The 26,799-nt window shown below is 39.0% G+C and overlaps 3 protein-coding genes across 4 annotated transcripts in view; 2 read left to right on the forward strand and 1 right to left on the reverse strand.

The window, feature by feature from the left end:
* Window positions 1–12,270, forward strand: part of prpf39 (PRP39 pre-mRNA processing factor 39 homolog (yeast)) — a 28,495-nt gene extending 16,225 nt beyond the window's left edge. Inside the window, exons 10-15 of one of the 2 annotated variants that reach the window (XM_077200062.1) lie at window positions 3,616–3,884; window positions 4,831–5,015; window positions 7,614–7,688; window positions 8,725–8,839; window positions 9,856–9,907; window positions 12,018–12,270. In XM_077200062.1, the coding sequence (XP_077056177.1) occupies window positions 3,616–3,884; window positions 4,831–5,015; window positions 7,614–7,688; window positions 8,725–8,839; window positions 9,856–9,907; window positions 12,018–12,034 (713 nt within the window). In that variant the 3' untranslated portion in view covers window positions 12,035–12,270. Of the gene's footprint in view, window positions 1–3,615; window positions 3,885–4,830; window positions 5,016–7,613; window positions 7,689–8,724; window positions 8,840–9,855; window positions 10,286–12,017 lie in introns of those variants that run through there. The other variant, XM_077200060.1, reaches the window with a different exon arrangement.
* A 446-nt stretch (window positions 12,271–12,716) lies between these two features.
* On the forward strand, window positions 12,717–18,726 carry faua (FAU ubiquitin like and ribosomal protein S30 fusion a). The gene is made up of 5 exons (XM_077200054.1): window positions 12,717–12,793; window positions 14,003–14,083; window positions 14,161–14,305; window positions 18,324–18,379; window positions 18,492–18,726. The coding sequence occupies exons 2-5, from the start codon at window positions 14,009–14,011 to the stop codon at window positions 18,615–18,617; spliced, it is 402 nt and encodes a 133-aa protein (XP_077056169.1). The 5' UTR covers window positions 12,717–12,793; window positions 14,003–14,008; the 3' UTR covers window positions 18,618–18,726.
* Window positions 18,727–20,229: 1,503 nt separating this feature from the next.
* fkbp3 (FKBP prolyl isomerase 3) lies at window positions 20,230–26,486 on the reverse strand. The gene is made up of 7 exons (XM_077200055.1): window positions 26,138–26,486; window positions 25,625–25,726; window positions 25,248–25,346; window positions 23,467–23,602; window positions 22,779–22,846; window positions 20,545–20,642; window positions 20,230–20,446 (listed from the first exon to the last, which is right to left on the reverse strand). Exons 1-7 carry the CDS (start codon window positions 26,243–26,245, stop codon window positions 20,392–20,394), a joined length of 666 nt encoding a protein of 221 aa, XP_077056170.1. The 5' UTR covers window positions 26,246–26,486; the 3' UTR covers window positions 20,230–20,391.
* Between the last annotated feature and the right edge of the window lie 313 nt (window positions 26,487–26,799).

Here is a 26,799-nt window from a genome sequence, read left to right on the forward strand (position 1 = left end):
TTGAATTTGACTTTTTGAAATTTAAGTCCTGGAAAACCCTTGAAAACAGCCATATTTTTGAAGAGGTACTTGAAAAGTGCTTGAATTACTAAAAATAGGGATGCACCGATACCGAGCTCATGTAAAAATGCTCCGATACCAACAACCGATAGGCCTCCCAGGCAGCGTGTGTATAGTAACACACAGCTGTGGTGCGCGCGCTGATCAGAGGAAACCGCGCAGTGGATTGAGCGCGCAGCGGCACAGACGCTCGAGTTGGTCGAGCGCATCCCTTTAAACAGAAGGAAGTTTTGAAGGAAATCAGTGGAAGGTTTGTAGTTCAGTCGGACGTCAATGGCAAAGACAATAAAACAAGGCATGTAGCTTATTAACATTAACTGACGAGAGAGAGAGAGAGAGAGCGCAGTTCTGTTGAATGCTCTTGATTGCTCTTGATTGCTTATCGTTCACTCAGCACGTATTATTTGGATGAAAACTAAATCATATATGGAAGTAAAGTAAAACATGAACTGTTACCTGATTTTTGTATAACGATTGATTCCCTACATTATTACTGGACGTTTGCAGTCAAGAAGTTCCATGAACGCAAACATAAGCGCGCGCCCCGCAAACCGGCGAATACTGAACGTCTTGCGCTTGTACGGACGAATATCAGTTATATCTCAAGTGAAGTAGCCATGTTCAAATGTGTCCGTGCGTTCGGTCTTAAAGGGGCAGTTTAACAAACCCAATGCTGTTTAAATGTTAATTAAACGATGGACAACTAAATTACTCACTGCTCTTGACTAAATAGGCTACACTTTTCAACTTTACAAAAAGATCCATCTATATTTAATTTATCCAGTAATGAATATGCAATTTTTTCACATTTTATTACTTTATTCAAATTTCTGTACCTGTTAGATCTACCCGAAAAACTCTAAAAACACTGTTTATTTCATTTGTAGCCTTTCTTTGTTCTATCGTATTTATTTGTAAGTTGATTATTCGTTCTTATATTGTTGCTGACTGCTTACCTTTAATAATGTTTTAAATTCACATTAATTAGGCAGGAAGTTGTTGTTGAAGTATCAAAATTGGATTAAATAATTGATATTTCACTGACCCAATCCTCAGCACTGACCCTGCTGGAGCTGCTCTAGTGTAAATATGTGCTGTGCTATTCAATGAAAGATACAATATGATAGAGCAATAGAATGTACAGTAACTGAAGCTCATACAATATATTTTAGCAGGCTTAATTAAGCATGAAAATAATTGAAAGAAATGTATGTTTGATGAACAAATGAAGCCAACTAATATGATTTATATTCTCTTTGTTTATCTACTAATACATTTAAAAATTACAAATGCAGTGAAAATTCAGGGATCGGTTACGGTATCGGTATCTCGTTCTGCAAAAAGTGTTATCTGTGCATCCCTAATTCAAAATATTGTGGTGTTTTTTTGTTGAAAAAATAAAATTTTCACGCTAAATCAACACTGCAGCCCGTCTGAGAAACATCAGATACCTTGTTTAATTTGAGTAAAAAATAAAATGAAATAAATAAAAATAATAATAAAGACATTGTTTGATAAGTGCCGATTGAGGTCCTTGAAATCCAAAAAAGTAGTCCTTGAAAGTCCTGGAATTTCATTTCAGAGTCCGTACGAACCCTGATTTAAGTTTTGCTTTGGCTTGGCATTTATATTGAATGGCATTTATACTTGTTTGTTTTTCGTTCTGTTCTATACATTTAGATTATTTTTTTCTGTAGTGATGGGAACTAAACTGTTTAATATGGAAGCTTGTTTCTGGCCAAGAATAAAACATTTTAAAAATAATTGTGACTCACAATTGCGACTATCATGCAAGTCTGAGAAATAAAGTCAGAATTATGAGGTCACAATTATCTTTTAAAATGTTTTATTCTGTGGCGGAAACAAGCTTCCATAGTTTAATATTTGTAAATGTTTTGTTTTTACCGATATTTTACATAATTTCTGAAAGTAGTAATAAAATGACTTATACAATGTTTTTTTTTCTCTTTCTACAATTCTACAATTCAATTTTGACACAGAAAATCTGGTAATTTGTCAAGTCAAATTTATTTTTATCCCACTTTTCACAATAAATACACATTGTTTCAAAGCAGCTTTACAGAAAATTGTCAATGCTTATATTAATATTTTCATACCTTAAGTTACATTTTATGACGATCAGTTGAGATTGGCTACACTACCAGTCAAGTTTTGGATCTGTAAGATATAAAATGTTTTTTAAAGTCTCTTCTGCTCACCAAAGCTGCATTTATTTGATTAAAAATTCAAAAAAAGTAATAGCCGTTTAAAATTGTAACAATATTTCACAATGTGTTCTATGTGAATATATAGTAAAGTGTAATTATTCCTGTGATCAAAGCTAAATTTTCAGCATCATTACTCTATCTATAATTAGAAAGATTTTATTTCAGATAAATGCTGTACTTTTGAACTTTCTATTCGTGAAAGTTTCCTGAAAAAAAACGTTTCAACTGATTAAAATGTTTTTTTCGAGCATCAAATCATCATATTATAGTGATTTCTGAAGGATCATGTGACACTGAAGACTGGAGTAATGATGCTGAAAATTCAGCTTTGATCACAGGAATAAATTACACTTCACTATATATTCACATAGAAAAGTTATTTTAAATGGTCATGTTTAACAATTTATGTATTTTTAATCAAATAAATGCAGCCTTGGTGAGCAGAAGAGACTTCTTTTAGGGCCCTTTCACACCTACCTTGTTTGGTCCGGACTTTCGGACTTTTCAGTTTGGTCCGAATCAAAATTACAGGTGTGAAACCTCCCCCGGACCGCGGTCCGGACCAAACAGAGGAAATTAGGTCCGACGAAAAGAGGTAGTCTCGGTCCGGATCAAACCGAAAAAAGGTTTGTTTAGTTTCTAGTGTGAAAGCATTTCTGTATGGTTCGGACTTTCAGACCTTTTACAGGAAGTTCCGGTGGTTCCCACATAGCCGAAAAAACAGAAGGCGGCAGGAAAAATGAGGCGTGGTAGCACATGGGCAGAGGAGACGAGGTTTTTAATTAAAGTATCATGGTCTGATGACATCAGAGCATTCCTGCTCCTTTCCTGCCGGCGACGATAAAATGTTCGCACGACGAGGATGGCGAATTTGAACTAGCCTTGTGTATAGTTGGTGCTGCAGGTAAATGTGCCATAAAAATAACAATACAGTTGCAACGATATGCGTCTGTTCATTCATCTTGTCAAAGTTACCCGCCGAATTGACAACACGCTGACGTCAGACGCACGTCCATTTACAAACCAATCAATGTCAAGATGCAGCCCACATAGATGATGACGACAGGACGCAAGAATGACACGTAAAGTTCTTTAGTGCGCTCGCATAATTGCAGTGTGAAACCAAACCAAAACTTTCTGAAAGAAAAAATTTATCAAAACGTGAACTTTGGTTCGGACCTTGGTGCGGACTTTCAGGTGTGAAAACGCCCCTAAAAACAAAAAATCTACCGAACTGAAACTTTTGACTGGTAGTGTATATCGTATCTCTGTGTGCATGTGCACCGTATGCATGTGTTTTAACACTGATTTCTGTAACATCTGACAGGCAGCATCGACGAGGCCCGGAGCATCCTGAAAGCGTTCGAGGAGGGCGTGCCGGGACTGGCCATGGTGAGGTTGAGACGGGTGAGTCTGGAGCGCCGGCACGGGAACATGGACGAAGCCGAGGCTTTGCTGCGGGACGCCATCACGAACGGGAAGAACATCAGCGAGTCCTCGTTCTACGCCGTGAAACTCGCGCGACAGATGGTCAAAGTGCAGAAGAGCATCGGGAAGGCCAAGAAAGTGCTGATGGAGGCCGTCGAAAAAGACGAGGTCGTGTTATTTTCGCAGAATGAACACAAATATTTAAGTATTTTCATTTGTATGCACCAATATAACAATGCATAATCCATTTAATTTTATTAATTAAAAATTTTTACTTTTGCAAACATTTTTTATTTTGAACTGATTGTCGTAAATGACTTTTTTCTCTCTGAGAAATTGCTATATATATATATATATATAATATAAAATACTTTTTTAAAATAAACAGGAAGTTTCAGCAGTTGACATGAATAATGATTCTAGAATTATTGGCATGAGAACATATTAAAAAAAACAGTAAAATATATAAAAATTTTGGACCAAAAATGATTGGGACACTTTGAGCTGATCATGTTTTGCTGAAGTGTTTTTTCTTTAATAACTAATGCACCTTTTTACAGCACAGACTGAACAACATGAAGCATTGCTTGGTAACTGGTTGAGCTAAACTGGTATTAGGTAATTGTGTAGTTAAATTTAACAGCTGACAGATATTCAACATAATTCATGTGTGAGAGTATAACAGAAGGACGGACAAAACCAGTCAAATATCAACTGAGTTCATAACTCGCATTTTTTTTTTTACCATTTTTCTGAACTATAGCGAATAAACTGATAATGTGAGAAATGTTGAAGGTAGTGATGGGAAGTTCAGATCATTTTAGTGACTCTCTTTCATCAGAATGAACAAGTCTTTATTCGAGTCATTTCATTTAAGTTGCTTTAAATGTTATACATTTCAGAGCCAAATTCCCCGCTATCTTGATCATATTTTGAATTTATAAATCCTTACATTGCAGCCAAAGATAATTTACAGGGAACATAACTAATTTTTAATATTTACCTTCCGATTCTTTGGATCAGTTGTGAACGGGATCGTTCATGAATGACCCATCACTAGTTGAAGGTGTCTGAATACACTGAGGTTTGACTGTGTGTGTGTTTGCGCCTGCAGACGAACCCGAAGCTGTACCTGAACCTGCTTGAGCTGGAGTACAGCGGAGACGTGCAGCAGAACGAGCTCGAGATCATCGCGTGCTTCGACCGGGCGCTGAGCAGCTCCATGCCCCTCGAGTCGCGCGTCACCTTCTCCCAGCGCAAGGTCGAGTTCCTCGAGGACTTCGGCAGTGACATCAACGTGTACGTAACCTTCCTCTATTCTTAAAGGTGCTGTATGTAGTAACAGTTTTACTCTACTAAAGCACATGTTTGCAGATATTTAGGAAACCTGCTAAGATCACATACTCGTTTCTCTGAAAAACACTTCCAGACGGTTATTTTACTTATTTTAGTTATCAGTCGGTTTTTGTTTTGGTCTGTGAGACTCCGCCCACTGCCAGTTCAGCCAATAGTATTTCGATATCCCGGGATGCCAATTGTCGGATAACACAACGTATTGTAGCCATGGAAACGAACAAACAAACTGGGTCAGATATTGCAGATTCCACACGACCTAAAAAGCCTCGATCCATCTAAAAATCTCTGTGAACGAGAGCAAGTTAAAACTCGGATAAATCAACTCATTAACTTACAATTAATTAAGTCTCCTCGGTTGGGGTGCACGATATATCGAATCAATATCGTTATCCTGATATCACGGAACATAAATCAGTGAAGAAATAGACCGAGACAACAAAACGAAGCGAAAGAAAATGAGTGTTGCTGAGGGACAAGACGAAATAACAGAGATTGAAGAGGAAACTTTAGTTTCAGATGAAACTGGACAAGTGTAAATGCATCTGGTTGTTGAAACCACATGTAAATTTTACTCTTCCCAAAAATGCTAAAAAATAAACGTGAGAGCGTGTTATAGGCTATATGTAATGTTATAGCCAGATATGACGGCGCTACTGCAACACGCATCATCGCAGATGATCATCTATTCTTCAAGCCAACGATCAAACTATCGCAAATCAAAGTGAAAGTCGTAGACGCTTAACACACGATCATCATTAAAAGTAAAGTATCGAAATGATCTTCCCAGTGCTGTTGCCGCTCTCTTATTGCGGTCTTTGATTTTAGCTGATGATCAATAAAATGCAGCTCATATCTGTTGCTTTCGGTGACGTGAACTCCATTAAATCTGCATATAGTGCGGGAATTGAAGATCGGATTTATATCCGTTTTGTGAAAACTAATGCTCTAGCGGCGCGTCGACGTCAAAATTACGTCGACGCCATATTTTTGCGTCGACACTTCTTTATTTATTTTTTGCACCGTTTCCGGCGGTACAGCTCGCCACCACACGTGGGAGACCGAAACATTGCAGAATGGAGGACGAAGACAACTAGTAGTGAATGTGCTTTCCATTAAATGAATCACACACAGTAAACAAACCCTTAACAAAAAAAAAAACGTTGCAATTTAGACGCGCAAACTGGGTGCCGGTGCGGTGAGACGTACATGCTCAGGCAGATTCGGCTTTAAGTCGTTCATCCTCGGTTGCGGCGCCGCGCGCGCTGTTACAAAAGAAGCCGTGCACACAGCCAAGCGAAATGGGGTTTTGTAGGTCTTGCGCACCCAACGCATCATTTTTGCCGCGCGCACCTTCGCACTCCTGCGGACGCGTCGAGTTTAAACAAGGCTTTACTCTGTGTCAGCAAGCGCTCTGATCGGTAAAGGGGCACAGACCTCTCCTGAATCGCCTCCAGCAGTAGCAGCCTCCGAAGCACCACTAACTCCGCCTACGTTTCCCTCGTAAGCTGATATCAGTACTTAAACATTCTCTATGATAATTTTTTTGTAATAAATATTTTAATAACATGTTTTTGGCGGTTATAGAGTTCTAATGTCGGTGTTCAAATACATAACATTAGACTAACGTTGGCCAGCTTATAGTATCATGATTCAGTACACTAGTTAGTATTTATTTGAGATACATTATGTTTTTTAAATTAATCGAGCAGCAGAAAAATTAGTCGCAAGATTAGTCGACTAATCGATAAAATAATCGCCCAACTAATCGTTTAGTTACTAATCGTTTACCCCAGCCCTAGTGAAAACACATTTGTGACCAGGTGTCAATGGAATCGTTCTGATAAATCAGAGAGCTATCCGATCTGAAAATGCATGAAGTGTCCAGGTGCCGGGGAAAGGGCAGATTACCTTCTAAAGGCGGCTGCTTGGTTGATGGGCCCTGTTTCTCTTGAAATTTTCTTTTTACTTGTTTTTTTAGATTCATTTTATAGTTTCTAACATTTCCCGTTCTATAGACATGCTCATTTATTTATTTTTATACCGTACAACCAGTAAAACATGTCCTTTTCTGTAGTAGACATGGTATTTATTTATTCATGTTGTACCAGCCCAATATGACTGTCTGTTGAAAATAAACCTTGTGTTGTAAGAATTTGACAACTAGCTGTGATATTTTGAATTTGGACTGCAGTACCGATTTCCACCACTAGCTGTCATTCTTACACACTGCACCTTTAAGATCCTTGCACACTGAGTCCGATATTTTCGTATGCGTTTTTTCGTATTCATCATTCGGTGGCTCTGAATTGTCAAATCACCTCAAAATGCTACGGATGCGAAAAACGCAGAAAATCAAACCCGATCTGAATTTTTTTATGATGGACGAAAGTTTCGGAGGCAGTGTGTTAACGTGATTGACACAACGTGAGGTCGTATTGATTTTTTTTAACGTGCGAGAATTTCGGATTTGGTGTGCAAGAACTTTAACCCTGAACTTTAGTTTAGGGAAGGTGTTTTTAACTTAACTGTTTTTAACCGCAGACTTGTGGCGGCATACGAACAGCATCAGCAGCTCGAGATGGAGCAGGAGACGTTAAAGAGGAAAGCAGAGAACGGGTAAGAGGACAAGCTATTCTTATTTGTGTCACACAGGATTCACCTGCACGCCACTGCATGAATCTGTGCTTATTACTAGTGGTGCAACGATCACAAAATTCACGAATCGGATCATTTACGGTTTATGAGCCTCGGATCATTTTTGGATCAGCAAAAAAAGTGTAAATAATGGGTAACTTTGCTTTTCATTTATTACTTCAAGCTCATTTGAAGGTCTTCAATACCGCATCAAAAACTACTAGCCTAACTGATAAAGTTCAAACATTACTAAAAACAAGTGAACAGTCAGTAATAAAATACCAAATACACAAATTACAGGCAGAGATTAAACTAAACAAAGTTACTCAGTCTAACAGTAATATTCAGGTACAGAAATTAATAATTAGGCCTAAATGTAAAAACACTGTTTACTGTAAAAATGAAATCGTTTTTATCTTTGTCAAAGCTGTATTTTGTTGTTTTTATTAACATTAATGACACGGACAACAGCAGGAATATTAGCCTGCCGCCACTTTAGGACCGAAAACAACTGACAAACATCCAGTTTCTTAACTTATGACATAACCGAGAGAACACTTAAAAGTTTTACAATACAATTTTAAGGAGAAAATACTCAGGAATGGGTTTGACTTGTGAATTTACACATGGTTTGTCTTAAAGCATATTAAAAACACCACATAGACATATAAACAACATTAAAAGCTGGATTTACACCACAGGGGGACTTTAAATGCAGCGAGTTTGAGTTATAAATCTCCACTTCAGCAGCTTTACACACACCAAACTAGAGTTTTATTCATATCTATATTCTGAAGGTTTGCTCATATATCATTCGCCTGATCTACAGAACATTTTATTCCTAAAAACATGCAGAAAATGTATTTGAGTCTGTCAACAGTATTTTCCGCAAAAGAGAAATTTCTGTTATGCAAATGAGTGCATATTTAATAAGATGGCTAATTTGCACATTTAAAACAACATTTGAGAGAACTTGTTACACGAAGTTGAGATGAGTGTTTTGTCTGGTATGATGCAGCTCAGAGGAGCCGGATGCAAAGAGACAGCGAACAGACGACCAATCAGCAGTCTCGGGTCAGATGATGGACATGCAGGCCAACAATGCAGGATACAACTATAACAACTGGTATCAGGTCAGTTTATCAACGTTTATGACCAACCAGACGCCTGAACATGGGTCTTTACACAGGGTTCGTGCAAGGTGCTTCAAAAATGTGACTTTTTGAAACGCAAGTCCTGGAAAACCCTTGAAACATTCCTCAGATCAATCAAATGTTGAGAAAAAAAAATTAGTTTAAATAAGGAAAGACGTATCTTTGTCATAGTATCCTTTCAATGGTTAAAGTTACTGCAGTCATTGAATCTGCTGCACTTTATTTGTACCATTTTCTTTTAATTGGATTTTTTTTATTCATCTATTTACTTTTTTTAAGAATCTGAAGGTAATAAAGATATTGTTTGATAAGTGAGATCTCTGATTGGATTCCTTGAAAACCAAAAAGTAGTGCTTTAAAGGTGCAGTGTGTAATTTTTAGCAGCATCTAGTGGTGAGGTTGTGAAGTGCACCCACCAGAAGTTACGGTGGCTGACAGGAAGTGTCGTCGTCTGAGACAGCAGAGAGTAGCAGTTAAACAATGAGGTTTCTTTATAAAGATAAATTAAGAAATTAGGTTTACTTGATTATTCAGTAAAACGATGTTGTTGCGAGTATTTACTTGTTCATCATTGTGTCAGTGTTTTATTCGCTGACTTTAGCAGCTTCTTTATACGAAGAACAACATGGTGACGAAAGGTTTGTCCACTCAGGGCCACCGTAGAAACGTGGATGTAAGGGAACCCGTTGTGTGTGTAGACAAACGGCTCATTCTAAGCTATTAAAACGCATAACGCTTCATTAAGTAAGGTCTTTATACACCACTGAAAACATAGTTATGTATATGATATTGCATTTTATAACAGATCCTCCTAAATCTTACACAGTGCACCTTTAACACATTCTGTTGACGATAAGTAACGTTGCACCTACATGTCTACTAACTCTTGAGCGTTAGTAGGGTTAGAATAAGTTGACATGTAGTCGCAGAGTTAGTAGAAAGTTATTACATTTATACACCTGTACACTCACCACCATCTGTTGTTTCTCTTCCAGCAATATAACTCGTGGGGAGCCCAGAATTCCTGGGGTCAGTATGGTCAATACGGTCAGTATAACCAGTACTACCCACCGCCTCCCACATAATGCCCATCAGGAGTCCTGCATCTTTACACCCGCTAGAACTGCTGCCACACACACCGTCTCGCATCAGACATTCTGTGTTCTCTTCTGTTGAATCAGCTTTCCCCTTCCCTCTCTGTCTAAGTGCAAGTGAGTTTTTAATGAAGCTTGATTGGTTTAGTGCTTCTGGAGGTTTAGTTGTGTTCGTTGAACGATTTACATTTGTGTGGAAGGAGTTGAGAATGCAACACTGACATCATCTCTGCTCTCCTCAATCAATGTGATCCTGTTTTCAGAGATAAACGTGACATGAAGACGTTTTTTTATTTTGACTTGGTTTCATAATAAAGAGATTGACATCCTACACGCCTGTGAATGTGATTCATTTACTTATGCGGCTGTTTGAATGTTTATACTACCATTATAATATATATACAGGGCTGCCCACTCTCACGCACGCAATTGACACTTTTGATATGAAACTAATTCTCAGATTATATCAATTCTATTACGAAATTAAAACAATACTGTTTTGGCGCTTGTAAATGTGACGTGACCGATCTTAGCGAACCGTAGTGAACCGATCATCTAAATAAACAATAGGTGTGTTGAAAGGTACACTACAACTTAGCTAAATGTATATGCCTCGTACATAACATCGATCAATCAGTGTTTTTCAACAGCGGAAAGATCAAAAGCTGGAGAACGATGTCATGTAACGTTACATTTACCTCAGGAAAGCCATTTAATGACCATTAGTTGGCTAGAAAAATTAGCTATAGAGGAGTATTTTGCTAAATATGTGCACTATTATATTTTTACTTGTATCATTAAGATATAACGTTATAACAGTATTATATTTAATTTGAGTTATTTTTAACCTTTAATAATAATACCAGCTGACAGGGCTCTGTTTACAGCATTAGGTGAGCGATTTATTTTAAGAAAAATGTACATATATGCCTATGTACTGTACGTAAAATTTATCCAAATGAATCTATATTGAATCAAGATCGGAATCAAATCACAAGAATTGAAATTTGTGTTAAGCAATATTTAAAACAGTAGCTTATGTACCATGTAAACACTAACGTTGTCACTAAACTTAATAAAATTTAGTTAAATGTTTTGACAATCACAATACACTTATCGTGATGCACCCCGCCCCCCCCCCCGCCCCTTTCCATAATTCTCGCTCCAAGCTAAACTCAGAAGTTGGCAGCCCTGTCTAAACTGTTGCTATAAATGTACTATTTGCACTTTAAGCAACAAACTAACAGTTTTATTCTATAGCATCTGAGATTGTATGTTTTGAGAACTGTCTGATGTCAGTGGATAAAAGCCAAGTCATTCACTCGGCGGCCATCTTGGAAACGCCTCAGTCATCTCTCTGAAGGACACATCAAATTCTCCAAAGCTGTTCACCAAACTTGCGATGTTAAGCCACTGGAATAAAATCTTACTATTGTCTCCTAAATGTTTGTAAATGCTCAAATCATGACAATAAACTGCAATTTTCAGGCTGGACCAGTCAACGCACATGCGCAGTCATAAACGCAAGTCTCAGAACTAGACGAACTTCTAACGACATCATTCACAGCAGCGCCATTTTATTTATAGTGGGAATGAACGCGATGCTGTGAGGAATAGACACCTCTTCAGTGGGTTGTACTGTTATTTAATGTATTTTTGAATTGTTTTACTGACGAAACTTTGCAAAAATATCTTTACATAAAATTTCAGCTGTGGAAAATAAGTGATCTAGGATCTTTTTACAGCGGATGCCATTAATAACAGTAAATCTATAATCCCTCACAGCCCCGATTTCATACCTGTCATGGCACCGCGCTGAATACGGGCTATGATTGGCTCTTTTATTTAGGAGGCGGGGCTTATTCCGATAAATCGCGCGTTTTACTGATAAAAGCTTTGCTTATTCCTCATCTTACATTTTTATAACAAAATACAAGTCATGTTTTAACTAATTTTATTTTTTATATTTGTTATATTCAGGCTGGGTTTGTTAAGCATTGGCCTCTAAAACGTGTGGCAGTCAAATTAAAAGTCTTAAAAGCCTAATTTTTCTTCTTTCCCAGAGAACGTGAGCGTATGAAAACAGATGATTTTCTTTGGTTTTCCAGCATCTTCTCAACAGTGACTGTATATGATGACGCTGAGATCATCTATTCATCCAGGGACTGATGTTCAAGAAGGAAACAAACACAATAATAGTCGAAAATTTGTACTGGATAATAATTTTAACATTTACTTTTTGAAATATATACTCCGCTGTCAAGCAAAGTTCTCTCATGGTTCTTCCAGTAACGTTAATAAAGAATTTCTTCAAAATCTTCTGGTCGTTATTAATGTTGTCAAAATGTTAGCACACATCAGTTCTTTTTTATTTAATTTTTTTCAAATATATTTTATTCAATTCCACAATAACTAAATGCATTTCATTGTTACACATTAAAACATCACATAGTTATATACATTTCAGGAAGTTTTTTTAATTTTTTTAAAATAATTTGTTCTAAAAGTTTTGTGTATACTTTAAAGTCATTATAAAATGTAGGAAATGTGGTTCCCAAAGTTTCCACTTATTTTCTAATAAAATTAACATCGTTTCATTTTTGTTGTTGTTTCTCTTTTTTCTTGTTCTTTTTCTGTTTTATGTATGCATCATTGTATAACGTTCGTGCGATCTGAGCGAACGCGCACGCATAATGTTAATTTTTATTCAATAAAACAATTTTTTGCCTTGCTGCACACGTCACGATCACGTGGGCTGCGATTTTCCCAGAGTTCTTTGCTCCGCACATGCGCACTTTCCTTTCCTCGTCCAGTTCTGGAACGACTAGCATCACCAAATGTAAGGCCTGCTAATCAAATCACTTATTTATCGTTTCTATCGTCTTTAATGTACTTTAATGCTGCATGGACTGCATTCATAAGCTTTACCGTGTCTTACATTCAAACCCTGAGCCGAAATGTCCCATTATAAGCCTTAAAATCGTGTTTATTTTCTCCGCGTGATCCACACGGCGCTCGCGCACGCGACACACTTACACGAGTTTCTTCTAATATCTGTCATTAAATATTTAGTTTCATATCTGTAAGAAGATGATGAACAGTTACAGTAACTTTAAGAGAATGCAGAAAGACGAATATCATGAAAACTCGTCCGGGTTTCCGTTACAAAATACATCAGAAATTAGTTGGTTTCAGGTCATTAAAACCTGTTTACGACCATTAAGAAATATTTATGATTATTATTATCAGTGTTGAAAACAGCTATTTACATTTTTATTGTAGGGTTCTTTGATTATTTGAAAGTTAAAAAGAACAGCATCTATGTGAAATTGAATATTTTGTAACATTATAAATTGAATGCATCCTTGATGAATAAAAGTGTTAATTTCTTTCCAAAGAAAAAATTAAACATATGAATTATAGTGTGTAATGTTACAAAAGCATTCTATTTCAGATAAATGCTGTACTTTAAAACTTTATATTCATCAAAGAATCCTGAGAAATAAAATGTATCAATGTTTCCACAGAAATATGACTGCTTTCAAAATGTATAATAATCATAAATGTTTCTTGAGCATCAAATCATCATATTATAGTGATTTCTGAAGGATCATGTGACACTGAAGACTGGAGTAATGATGCTGAAAATTCAGCTTTGATCACAGGAATAAATTACACTTTATTATATATTCACATAGAAAACAGCTGATTTACATTATAATAATATTTCACAATTTTACTTTATTTTTAATCAAATACATCCAGTTTTGGGGACTTCTTTTGAAAACATTAAAAATCTTATCAATCCCAAACTTTTTAATGGTAGTATTTTTATATATATTTATAAGTTTATAAATGTGCGTGTGTGCAGCCATATATATATATATATATTAGTGTGTACTAATAATAATGAATGAAGAGTTAATAAGTTTGAATATATCAGTTACTTTTGATCCGTGATGTCTGGTCTGGTTCAGTGAGTTGGTCTGGTCTTATCGGCTCTGGTTTAGTTAGTCTGGTTGAGTGTGTGTGTGTGTGTGTGTTTCAGCTCATCATGCAGCTGTTCCTGCGCGCTCAGTCTCTACACACACTCGAGGTGTCCGGACACGAGACCGTCCATGACATCAAGGTGAGCATGAGCCTCAGTGTGTTCTCAGACGTGTGTGTATGTGTGTGCTCGCGCTCATGCTGTGTGTGTGTGTGTAGGCTCAGGTCCAGGCTCTGGAGGGTCTGTCTGTGGAGGAGCAGGTGCTTCTGCTGTCCGGATCTCCACTGGAAGATGAACACACACTTCTGAGCTGCGGAGTCACTGAGCACTGTACACTGGAGCTCACCGCCAGACTCCTGGGAGGTACACACACACACACACTCACGCACACACAGACACACATAGGGCTGGGTACCGAGTTCTATACTTTTTAGGTACCGACCGAATTGCCTCGATACTATCAAGTATCGAAAAATGACATGTTTTTCGGTTCCAGATTTCGATACCTGAGGAGTTAACTCGTCAACGTCAGTGCTCAAACAAAAACATATGAAATGCAAATACACGCAAACTCTACACACACAAGACGCGCGGAACTCTCCGCGCACATACTCATATGAGACGCGAGCACACACACACTCTCCGCGCACATACTCATATGAGACGCGAGCACACACACACTCTCTGCGCACATACTCATATGAGACGCGAGCACACACACACTCTCTGCGCACATACACACTCTCCGCGCACATACTCATATGAGACGCGAGCACACACACACTCTCTGCGCACATACTCATATGAGACGCGAGCACACACACACTCTCCGCGCACATACTCATATGAGACGCGAGCACACACACACTCTCCGCGCACATACTCATATGAGACGCGAGCACACACACACTCTCTGCGCACATACTCATATGAGACGCGAGCACACACACACTCTGCGCACATACACACTCTCCGCGCACATACTCATATGAGACGCGAGCACACACACACTCTATGCGCACATACACACTCTCTGCGCACATACTCATATGAGACGCAAGCACACACACACTCTCTGCGCACATACACACTCTCCGTGCACATACACACTCTCCGTGCACATACTCATATGAGACGTGAGCACACACACACTCTCTCCGCCCACATACACACTCTCTGCGCTCATACTCATATGAGACGCGAGCACACACACACACTCTCCGCCCACATACACACTCTCTGCGCTCATACTCATATGAGACGCGATCACACACACTCTCCGCGCACACACACACTCTGCGCACATACTCATGAGACGCAAGCACACACACACTCTCTGCGCACATACTCATATGAGACGCGCGCGTGCACGCATAAACTCTCCACGGACATATTCATATGAGACGCGAGCACACACACACTCTCCGCCCACATACACACTCTCTGCGCACATATTCATATGAGACGCGAGCACACACACACTCTCCGCCCACATACACACTCTCTGCGCACATATTCATATGAGACGCGAGCACACACACTCCACGCACATATTCATATGAGACGCGAGCACACACACACTCTCCGCCCACATACACACTCTCTGCGCACATACTCATGAGACGCGAGCACACACACACTCTCCGCCCACATACACACTCTCTGCGCACATACTCATATGAGACGCGAGCACACACACACTCTCCGCCCACATACACACTCTCTGCGCACATACTCATGAGACGCGATCACACACACTCTCCGCGCACTCACACACTCTGCGCACATACACACTCTCCGCGCACATACTCATATGAGACGCGAGCACACACACACTCTCCGCCCACATACTCATATGAGACGCGAGCACACACACACTCTCCGCGCACATACTCATATGAGACGCGAGCACACACACACTCTCCGCGCACATACTCATATGAGACGCGAGCACACACACACTCTCCGCGCACATACTCATATGAGACGCGAGCACACACACACTCTCTGCGCACATACTCATGAGACGTGATCACACACACTCTCCGCGCACTCACACACTCTGCGCACATACTCATGAGACGCAAGCACACACACACTCTCCGCGCACATACTCATATGAGACGCGAGCACACACACACTCTCCGCCCACACACACACTCTCCGCGCACACACACACACTCTGCGCACATACTCATGAGACGCAAGCACACACACACTCTCCGCGCACATACTCATATGAGACGCGGGCGTGCACGCATAAACTCTCCACGCACATACTTATGAGACGCGAGCACACACACACTCTCCGCCCACACACACACTCTCCGCGCACACACACACTCTGCGCACATACTCATGAGACGCAAGCACACACACACTCTCCGCGCACATACTCATATGAGACGCGCGCGTGCACGCATAAACTCTCCACGCACATACTTATGAGACGCGAGCACACACACACTCTCCGCCCACACACACACTCTCCGCCCACACACACACTCTCCGCCCACACACACACTCTCCGCGCACACACACACTCTGCGCACATACTCATGAGACGCGAGCACACACACACTCTGCGCACATACTTATGAGACGCGAGCACACACACATAATACCTTAAAGATGTGGAAAAGTCGATCAAAAGTGTGTGTACATTTCTCCAGGCTCGATGCCAACAGCGATGCAGTATTTGCGGTAAAATAATTGCTGTAAAGACCCGTATACCATAATAAATATGATGAAGAGCTTGACAGTGCTCGGAGTAAACATAAAAGTTGCTCCGTCTTCGACTGGTAAATGAAGATACCTTGTTGATCACTCTGAAAGTGTTTATATTGCAATGAATAATAACCTACTGAATGTACACTGCCGTTCAAAAATGTGTTGGTTAGTCAGAATTTTTTTTGACATTTAAAACGTGTGTAATATTAAAAAAAATATTTTGTTTTAAGATAAATGCTGTTCTTTTGAATTTTTTATTCATCAAAGAATCATGAAAAAATGTATCATAGTTTCCAAAATATTAAGCAGCAAACTGTTTTCTGAAGGGTCATGTGACACTGAAGTAATGATTTTGAAAATTCAGCTTTGAATTCAATTCATTTCAATAAATTACATTTTGAAATAAATTCAAATAAGATTTTAAATTGTAATACTATTTTACAATATTACAAGTTTGCTTTCAGCAAGTCAGCTTTGGTGAGCATGAGCTCTTTATAAAAATGTTTTTGTTCCTTTTTGCACTGGCTAGGAGCATGAGTCAAACTGAAAAAATAAAACCAAAGTTTTTCTGAGGTAGTGTGTTATGTAATCTTGTTCAAATGGATTTCATAAAAAATGGTATCGGAAAAAATATCATTAGGAACCGGTATCGAAAGATTTTGAACAATACACACACACACACACACACACACACACACACACACACACACACACACACACACACACACACACACACACACACACACTCTCAGTCAGTCACTCACACTCTCAGTCACTCACACACTCACAAACACTCACTCACACACACTCACTCAGTCACTCACACACACTCACTCAGTCACTCACACACACTCACTCAGTCACTCACACTCACTCTCACACACTCACTCTCACACACTCACTCTCACACACTCACTCACACACACACTCACTCACACACTCACTCACTCACACTCACTCACACACACTCACACACACACTCACTCACACACACTCACACACACACTCACTCACACACACTCACACACACACTCACTCACACACACTCACTCACTCACTCACACACACTCACACACACTCACTCACACACACTCACTCACACACACTCACACTCACTCACACACTCACTCACACACACACACACACACACACACACACACACACACACACACACACTCACTCAGTCACTCTCACTCACTCACTCACTTACACACTCACTCACTTACTCACTCACTCACTCACTTACACACTTACACACTCACTCACTTACACACTCACTCACTCACTCACTTACACACACACTCAATCAGTCACTCACTCACACACACACACACACTCACACACTCACTCACACTCACACACTCACTCACTCACACTCACACACTCACTCACTCAGTCACACACACTCACTCAGACACACACACACACACACATACACACACACACACACACACACACACACACACACACACACACACACTCAATCAGTCAGTCAGTCACTCACTTTAATATTATATAATTGTAATTAAAATGTTTATTTATTGATTGATTTATAACTTACAAATCATAAATTAATAAATAAATATATTTATAAGTCAATGTTTCAATTATTTTAATAATCTATAATTAATTTGACGTGTGTGTTTATCAGGTAAAGTTCACGGATCTCTGGCTCGTGCCGGTAAAGTAAGAGGACAGACACCCAAAGTGAGTCATTAGTTTATGATTATTTTCTAATGAAATACGTGTCCTACAGTCTCAGATGCAGTTCTAGTGGCTAACTCCAGTTCTGTGTGTGTGTGTGTGTGTGTGTGTGTAGGTGGACAAACAGGAGAAGAAGAAGAAGAAGACGGGCCGCGCCAAGCGTCGCATCCAGTACAACCGTCGCTTCGTTAACGTGGTTCCCACATTCGGGAAGAAGAAGGGTCCCAACGCCAACTCCTAAACCCTGACCACACACACTCTGGAGGAACGCGTGTTCAGAGTTAATATTTCTCTGCTCACACACACTCTGGAGGAACGCGTGTTCAGAATAAAGATGCTTCTTGAGCTGAGATGGGTCTCGTTTCATTGCAGGCTTACTGTGCATGTCATGTGATCCATGAAATAACAACATATTCATGTGTATATAAGGAAAAAAACCTGAACGCATAAATGAAAATCTGAGTATATAGTCTCGGATATATATGTCAGAATATATATTTACATCCTGAACATATAGTTATAACTGAATATATAAATGTAAATCTGAGTATATAGTTGTCAGAATATATATTTTTAAATCCTGAGTAATCAGAGTAATGTATATAGTTATAACTCTGAATATATAAATCTAAATCCAAGTATATAGTTATAAGTCAGAATAGCTATATGTAAATCCTGAATATATATAGTTATATCTCTGAACATATAACTATATTCAGATTTACAGTTATAAGTCAATATATATTTATAAATCCTGAATATATAGTTATAACTCTGAATATAGAAATGTAAATGAATATATAGTTCGTCAGAATATATATTTATAAATCCTGAATATATAGTTATAACTCTGAATATATAAGTGTAAATCCTGAATATAGTTATAAATATAAATGCAAATCCTGAATATGTAGTTATAAATCTTAATATATGAATGTAAATCCTAAATAGTTATAACTCTAAATATATCAATGTAAATCCTGAATATATAGTTATAACTGAATATATAGTTATAACTCTAAATATATCAATGTAAATCCTGAATATATAGTTATAACTGAATATATAGTTATAACTCTAAATATATCAATGTAAATCCTGAATACATAGTTATAACTGAATATATTAAAGAAAATCCTGAATATATAGTTATAAATGTAAATCTGAGAATATTGATATAACTCTGAATATATAAGTGTAAATCCTGAATATAGTTATAAATATAAATGCAAATCCTGAATATGTAGTTATAAATCTTAATATATAAATGTAAATCCTAAATAGTTATAACTCTGAATAAATTAATGCAAATCCTGAATATATAGTTATTACTGAATACATAAATGTAAATACGAGTATAGTTATAAAACTGAATATATAAATGCAAATCCTGAATATATAGTTATAACTCTAAATATATCAATGTAAATCCTGAATACATAGTTATAACTGAATATATTAAAGAAAATCCTGAATATATAGTTATAACAATATATAAATGTAAATCTGAGAATATTGATATGACTCTGAATATATGAAAGTAAATCCTGAATATATAGTTATATCTATGAACATATAACTATATATTCAGATTTACATTTATAAGTCAATGTATATTTATAAATCCTGAATATATAGTTACAATATGTAAACGTAAATCCTGAATATATAGTTATAACTCTGAATATAGAAATGTAAATACTTTATAAACTATATATTCAGATTTATAACTATAAATTCATATTTATTTAGAGAGTTATAACTATATATATTCACAAACTGTATATATAAAATACAGTTCTTGAATGTTTTAGTTTTTGAAAGCTGGATGTGTAAGAACGGCACACAACACATTGTTCAGGGTTTGTTTTTATTGCAGCTTTACAATCATGCAAAAATAGTCATAAAACTTCTCTTTGTCAGGCTGAAATAACTTGTGATTAATAATGAACATGTCTAAACAAACGTTCCCTCCAAACCGCCGTCACATGGTTCCCGTCGATCGATTGAAATTATCAATCAATAGCCACCAGCTCCACCTCAAATATCAGCTTTGCGTTCGGTGGGATTCTGGGTAATAATGGTTAAGGCCAGAGGAACGATCTCATATCATCAGTCTGAAGAACATGATCAAATAATCAATAAGTGAGACGTTTAACGAAGGATACTTTGAATCTGGAAGACCTTTCCTCCCATACGCCCAATCCGACTCGATCTCCAGCCGCGCCGTCTCACCTTTACTCATCGTCAGCACACCTTCATCCCACTGCGCACACACACACACACACACACACACACACATAGAGTCATCGGAGGATCTCTGGTGATCAATCAATCATATACTTTGAATTATACTTATCACTAATGAATTGTGACTCACCCCTCGAATCACTAATGAAACGTGACTCACCCCTCGAATCACTAATGAATCGTGACTCACCCCTCGAATCCCTAATGAATCTTGACTCGCCCCTAGAATCCCTAATGAATCGTGACTCACCCCTCAAATCCCTAATGAATCATGACTCGCCCCTCGAATCCCTAATGAATCTTGACTCGCCCCTAGAATCCCTAATGAATCGAGACTCGCCTCTCAAATCACTAATGAATCGTGACTCGCCCCTTGAATCCCTAATGCATCTTGACTCACCCCTCGAATCCCTAATACATCGTGACTCACCCCTCGAATCCCTAATGGATCTTGACTCACCCCTCGAATCCCTAATAAATCGTGACTCACCCCTCGAATCCCTAATGAATCGTGACTCACCCCTCGAATCCCTAATGAACCGTGACTCCCCCCTCGAATCCCTAATGCATCCTGACTCGCCCCTCGAATCCCTAATGAATCGTGACTCGCCCCTCGAATCCCTAATAAATCGTGACTCGCCCCTCGAATCCCTAATGAATTGAGACTCGCTCCTCGAATCCCTAATGAATCGAGACTCGCTCCTCGAATCCCTAATGAATCGTGACTCACCCCTCGAATCCCTAATGAATCGTGACTCACCCCTCGAATCCCTAATGAACCGTGACTCGCCCCTCGAATCCCTAATGCATCCTGACTCGCCCCTCCAATCCCTAATGAATCGTGACTCTCCCCTCCAATCCCTAATGAATCGTGACTCGCCCCTCCAATCCCTAATGAGTCGTGACTCACCCCTCAAATCCCTAATGAATAGAGACTCACCCCCTCGAATCCCTAATGCATCCTGACTCGCCCCTCCAATCCCTAATGAATCGTGACTCTCCCCTCGAATCCCTAATGAATCGTGACTCGCCCCTCGAATCCCTAATGAATCGTGACTCGCCCCTCAAATCCCTAATGAATAGAGACTCACCCCCTCGAATCCCTAATGCATCGTTACTCACCTCTCGAATCACTAATGAATCGAATCGTGACTCGCCCCTTGAATCCCTAATGAATAGAATCGTGACTCGCCCCTCGAATCCCTAATGAATCGTGACTCGCCCCTCGAATCCCTAATGAATCGAGACTCACCCCCTCGAATCACTAATGAATCGTGACTCGCCCCTCGAATCCCTAATGAATCGTGACTCACCCCTCGAATCCCTAATGAATCGTGACTCACCCCTCGAATCCCTAATGAACCGTGACTCACCCCTCGAATCCCTAATGAATCGTGACTCACCCCTCGAATCCCTAATGAACCGTGACTCGCCCCTCGAATCCCTAATGAATCGTGACTCGCCCCTCGAATCCCTAATGAACCGTGACTCGCCCCTCGAATCCCTAATGAATCGTGACTCACCCCTCGAATCCCTAATGAACCGTGACTCACCCCTCGAATCACTAATGAACCGTGACTCACCCCTCGAATCCCTAATGAATCGTGACTCGCCCCTCGAATCCCTAATGAACCGTGACTCGCCCCTCGAATCCCTAATGAACCGTGACTCGCCCCTCGAATCCCTAATGAATCGTGACTCACCCCTCGAATCCCTAATGAACCGTGACTCACCCCTCGAATCCCTAATGAATCGTGACTCACCCCTCGAATCCCTAATGAACCGTGACTCGCCCCTCGAATCCCTAATGAATCGTGACTCGCCCCTCGAATCCCTAATGAACCGTGACTCGCCCCTCGAATCCCTAATGAACCGTGACTCGCCCCTCGAATCCCTAATGAATCGTGACTCACCCCTCGAATCCCTAATGAACCGTGACTCACCCCTCGAATCCCTAATGAACCGTGACTCACCCCTCGAATCACTAATGAACCGTGACTCACCCCTCGAATCCCTAATGAACCGTGACTCGCCCCTCGAATCCCTAATGAATCTGGCTCGCCCCTCGAATCCCTAATGAACCGTGACTCGCCCCTCGAATCCCTAATGAATCGTGACTCACCCCTCGAATCCCTAATGAACCGTGACTCACCCCTCGAATCACTCGGCCCAGTCCGACCTTGAAGCTCAGAGGTTTGGACTGTTTCTTCTTCTTTGCAGCTGGAACAACAGAAGAGAATCAAACTAAAGATGATTTACATTGACTCACTACACCAATCGCACTAGAATAAATAAAAATTAATATAAACTATATAGACATTTAAAAAAATGAAGACAGAACATATATAAACTAATAAAAACTATATATTAATACAAAATATATACATTAAAAAACAAATAAAAATGACACCACCCAAAAACACCTAAAACTTTAAAATTAAAATAAAAACAGAAAATATAAAACTAATTAACACAAAAAATTAATTAACAATATATTAATTTATAATAGATAAAATGACAAAAACACACAAATTTAAATTTAAAAACTAAAATAAAAGTTAAAACATAAAATATAAAAATGAATTAAAACAAAATATTAATAAAAACTATATAGACGTAAATTCTTAAAACTTATTTAATTATTAATTAAATATTATTAAAATGCAAATTTCCAATAATGTTTAATAATGTGCAAAACAAATAAATACTATAATACTAGCTCAATAACACTAAAATAACACTGGATCTATATTGAATAAAATATTACCCTGAGACCCGAGAACACATTAAAATAAGTCTAATTCTATGGAAAAAAACACATGCAGTATCAGCATTCTCACACGCGGGGATGTTGGTGTCGAAGACAGTCCCGTCCTCCAGTGTCCCGCTGTACCAGCAGCTCACAGTGTCTCCCTTCTTCGGGAAGTTCGTCTTGTCTCCTTTCTTCAGGATGGACTTGGTGAACTTCGGAGGACCCTGAGGAGAAACACACGAGCTCAACGGCTACGTTTACATGCAACCAAATAATCCGCTAGTAATGGGATTGACGGCTCAATCGCACTGAAAGCTTCATGAAAGCCTTAATCGATACGATTTAGCTCGATCCCGATGAGATTTCGATCGGATTGAAAGGAGTCGTTTATTCCTTTTCTAATCCGACCGAAAGAACATGTAAACACTTGATCGGATTAAAAAACGAAACTGAAAGACTGCGCATGTGCAATGACGTAGAAATAGCATAATGACGTAGAAATAGCATAATGAGGTAGAAATAGTGCAATGACGTAGAAATAGCGTAATGACGTAAAAATAGCGCAATGAAGTTGAAATAGAGTAATGACGTAGAAATAGCGCAATGACGCTGAAATAGAGTAATGACGTAGAAATAGCGTAATGATGTTGAAATAGCTTAATGACGTAGAAATAGCGTAATGATGTTGAAATAGCTTAATGGCGTAGAAATAGCGTAATGATGTTGAAATAGCTTAATGATGTAGAAATAGTGTAATGATGTTGAAATAGAGTAATGACGTAGAAATAGCGCAATGACGCTGAAATAGAGTAATGGCGTAGAAATAGCGTAATGATGTTGAAATAGCTTAATGACGTAGAAATAGCGTAATGATGTTGAAATAGCTTAATGATGTAGAAATAGCGTAATGAAGTTGAAATAGCTTAATGATGTAGAAATAGTGTAATGATGTTGAAATAGAGTAATGACGTAGAAATAGCGCAATGACGTAGAAATAGCGCAATGACGCTGAAATAGAGTAATGGCGTAGAAATAGCGTAATGATGTTGAAATAGCTTAATGACGTAGAAATAGCGTAATGAAGTTGAAATAGCTTAATGATGTAGAAATAGCGTAATGACGTAGAAATAGCGTAATGAAGTTGAAATAGCGTAATGACGTAGAAATAGCGTAGACATGGCGTAATAACGTTGAAATAGCGTAATGACGTAGAAATAGCGTAGAAATAGCGTAATGACGTATGACGCGCTGAACGAGCTGTTCTCCTGATGAATAAAGTGTGGTATAAACGAGTGTCTCGTCCTCCTATAATCCTGCTTTCTCTGCGTGTGTGAAGTGGAGCAAGACGACGCCACCAGTGCTCGCTTCACACTCTCACTCTCACACACACACACACACACACACACACACACACACACACACACACACACACACACACACACACACACACACACACACGACTGGTTCTGACCATTTTTACTGCGTGATCAATAAAAGCAGCGGGACAACGGCTCATACGCTCATCGTCTTCAAATTATGACCAGAAATGGATATATATATTAAGTCTGCTGTTTAAAACAAATAAAGAATCAATGTAGGAGAATGGTAATTATGCGCAGACATCGAGAAACTCTGTATATTCGTGCAGTGTGCGCATGTCAGAAAATATATTCAGATTTGAAGCTTGTGACATATAAACACACACATCAACCCGATCACATGTTCAGCGTTCATGTAAACACTACATTCAGAATCATCAATTGGAATCCATTCAGTCCGATTGAAACTAAAGTGTGCATGTAAACAAGATAGCCATTGAAGATTCAACACTCATGTGTGTTCTGATTATGAAGACGATGAAGATAGTACCTCATCCACCGTCTCTGTCTTGATTTCTTTGGGATTGTCGTGGATTTTAACAGCTTGAACCTCATCTGTCACCACGTCCACTTCTGTGCCTTTAAACCTCTGAGAGAAACACAAATCATCGGCTCACAAACTTCTGCTCTGTCTCTGAATGAATCAGCCATATTGAACGAATCGTTTGAGTGAATGATTCAATGACTCACTCGTTAAGACAGTGATTTGCCGCCACCTACTGGCGGTTTCAGGTTAATTTATTTTTAGCTTATGGGCGAAGATTGAATGTTTTCGGTCTGATAGTAACAATTGTTATGCGTTTATAAATAGACAATTATTATTGGCTGTAATAATGTTGAATATGAGATGTTCTGGGTGTTTGTTACCTTGCTCTCAAACAGCTGGTTATACGCTTCAATAAGTTGCTCTTTTTTGGCCGTCTTTGCCACATTCTTGATGTTTCCAAGAAGTTTGTGTTCAGCTAGAAACTGCAAATGACAAGATGATCAATTTATATACACACACACACACACATATAAATATTAACCTGTATACACACACACACACACATATAAGAACATATAAACACCATGTATATTCCACAATATCCTATAATGCATACAATTCAGCTTTATAATGCACATTTAATTTACATTGCTATGCAAATGTATCTCTATAAATTACTTGTTTTTATACAGTTTGAAATAATGACGCAAGCACATATTAATAAGTAAATATGTGAACCTCTCTCTCTCTCTGTACATATATAGAACATGCATTTGATTTGGACTGTTTTGACACATGACTCCTCTGCCACACACTCTCTGCACGCAGTGTCAGTGTTGCGTGTTGTGTGTTTTGTGGTACGCGGGAGCGCGCAGCTGTAGTGTGTACACTACCGAGTGTGCTCCGTTATCCTGGATGAATTTGATGAGCTCTTTCTTCGGCACTTCTTCAGTCTTGAGCTGCTCCTCGTTCCACCCTCGCACTAGATCAGCCGCCATCATGATCAATGCGACACACACTCTCGCCACGTGCTTGTAACAGCCACTCACGGCGAAGAGCGTCTTAAAGGAACCGCGTCATGGTGCGTTCACGCTATGTCGTAGTAACCGTAATGGACCCTTTAAATTAAAATAAAATAAAATATGAAAACTTTAGAAGATTTGCGAAGTTGATAACTGTGGGAACGCGTTATAACAGTCCGTGAAAAGGGTCCATTATGAGATTTCAGCTCATAAAAAGAGCTCGTAATTACAACTCGTGAGCTGGGAATGTTCTGAGAGCTCCTACTTGTACCACGTGACCACTGTCGCATAATTACCCCCCCCCCCCACCCCCCCCAAACCACATCACCAGAAATCCTGCTCTGCAACTTATTTAATGTATTAAGGATACAGTGAAGGGTAGGTTTAGGGATCAGCGTTTGGTGTAGGCAATCAGTACTGTGATTGGCGTGACAAATTAAATCTTAAAGGGTAAGTTCGGCGTATTACAAGTAAAAGCCCTATTTTAAGATCGTTTCTGATGAAATCGAAGGGTTAAGATTAAAATTTGGACA

This window comes from Siphateles boraxobius, unplaced genomic scaffold (genome assembly GCF_051911475.1).
Source record: "Siphateles boraxobius isolate OS27281-9 unplaced genomic scaffold, OSU_SipBor_1 115, whole genome shotgun sequence".
Taxonomy (NCBI): domain Eukaryota; kingdom Metazoa; phylum Chordata; class Actinopteri; order Cypriniformes; family Leuciscidae; genus Siphateles; species Siphateles boraxobius.

What these genes read in the sequence shown, in the direction of transcription:
- faua (XM_077200054.1), top strand. Translation starts at nt 14,009, where the DNA reads ATGCAGCTGTTCCTGCGCGCTCAGTCTCTACACACACTCGAGGTGTCC. An exon ending in CACCGCCAGACTCCTGGGAG is followed by an intron (nt 14,306 to 18,323) that starts GTACACACACAC and finishes TGTGTTTATCAG; the next exon opens with GTAAAGTTCACGGATCTCTG. An exon ending in TAAGAGGACAGACACCCAAA is followed by an intron (nt 18,380 to 18,491) that starts GTGAGTCATTAG and finishes GTGTGTGTGTAG; the next exon opens with GTGGACAAACAGGAGAAGAA.
- fkbp3 (XM_077200055.1), bottom strand. Translation starts at nt 26,245, where the DNA reads ATGATGGCGGCTGATCTAGTGCGAGGGTGGAACGAGGAGCAGCTCAAG. An exon ending in CGACACCAACATCCCCGCGT is followed by an intron (nt 22,847 to 23,466) that starts GTGAGAATGCTG and finishes CTGTTGTTCCAG; the next exon opens with CTGCAAAGAAGAAGAAACAG. An exon ending in AAAGGTCTTCCAGATTCAAA is followed by an intron (nt 20,447 to 20,544) that starts GTATCCTTCGTT and finishes ATTATTACCCAG; the next exon opens with AATCCCACCGAACGCAAAGC.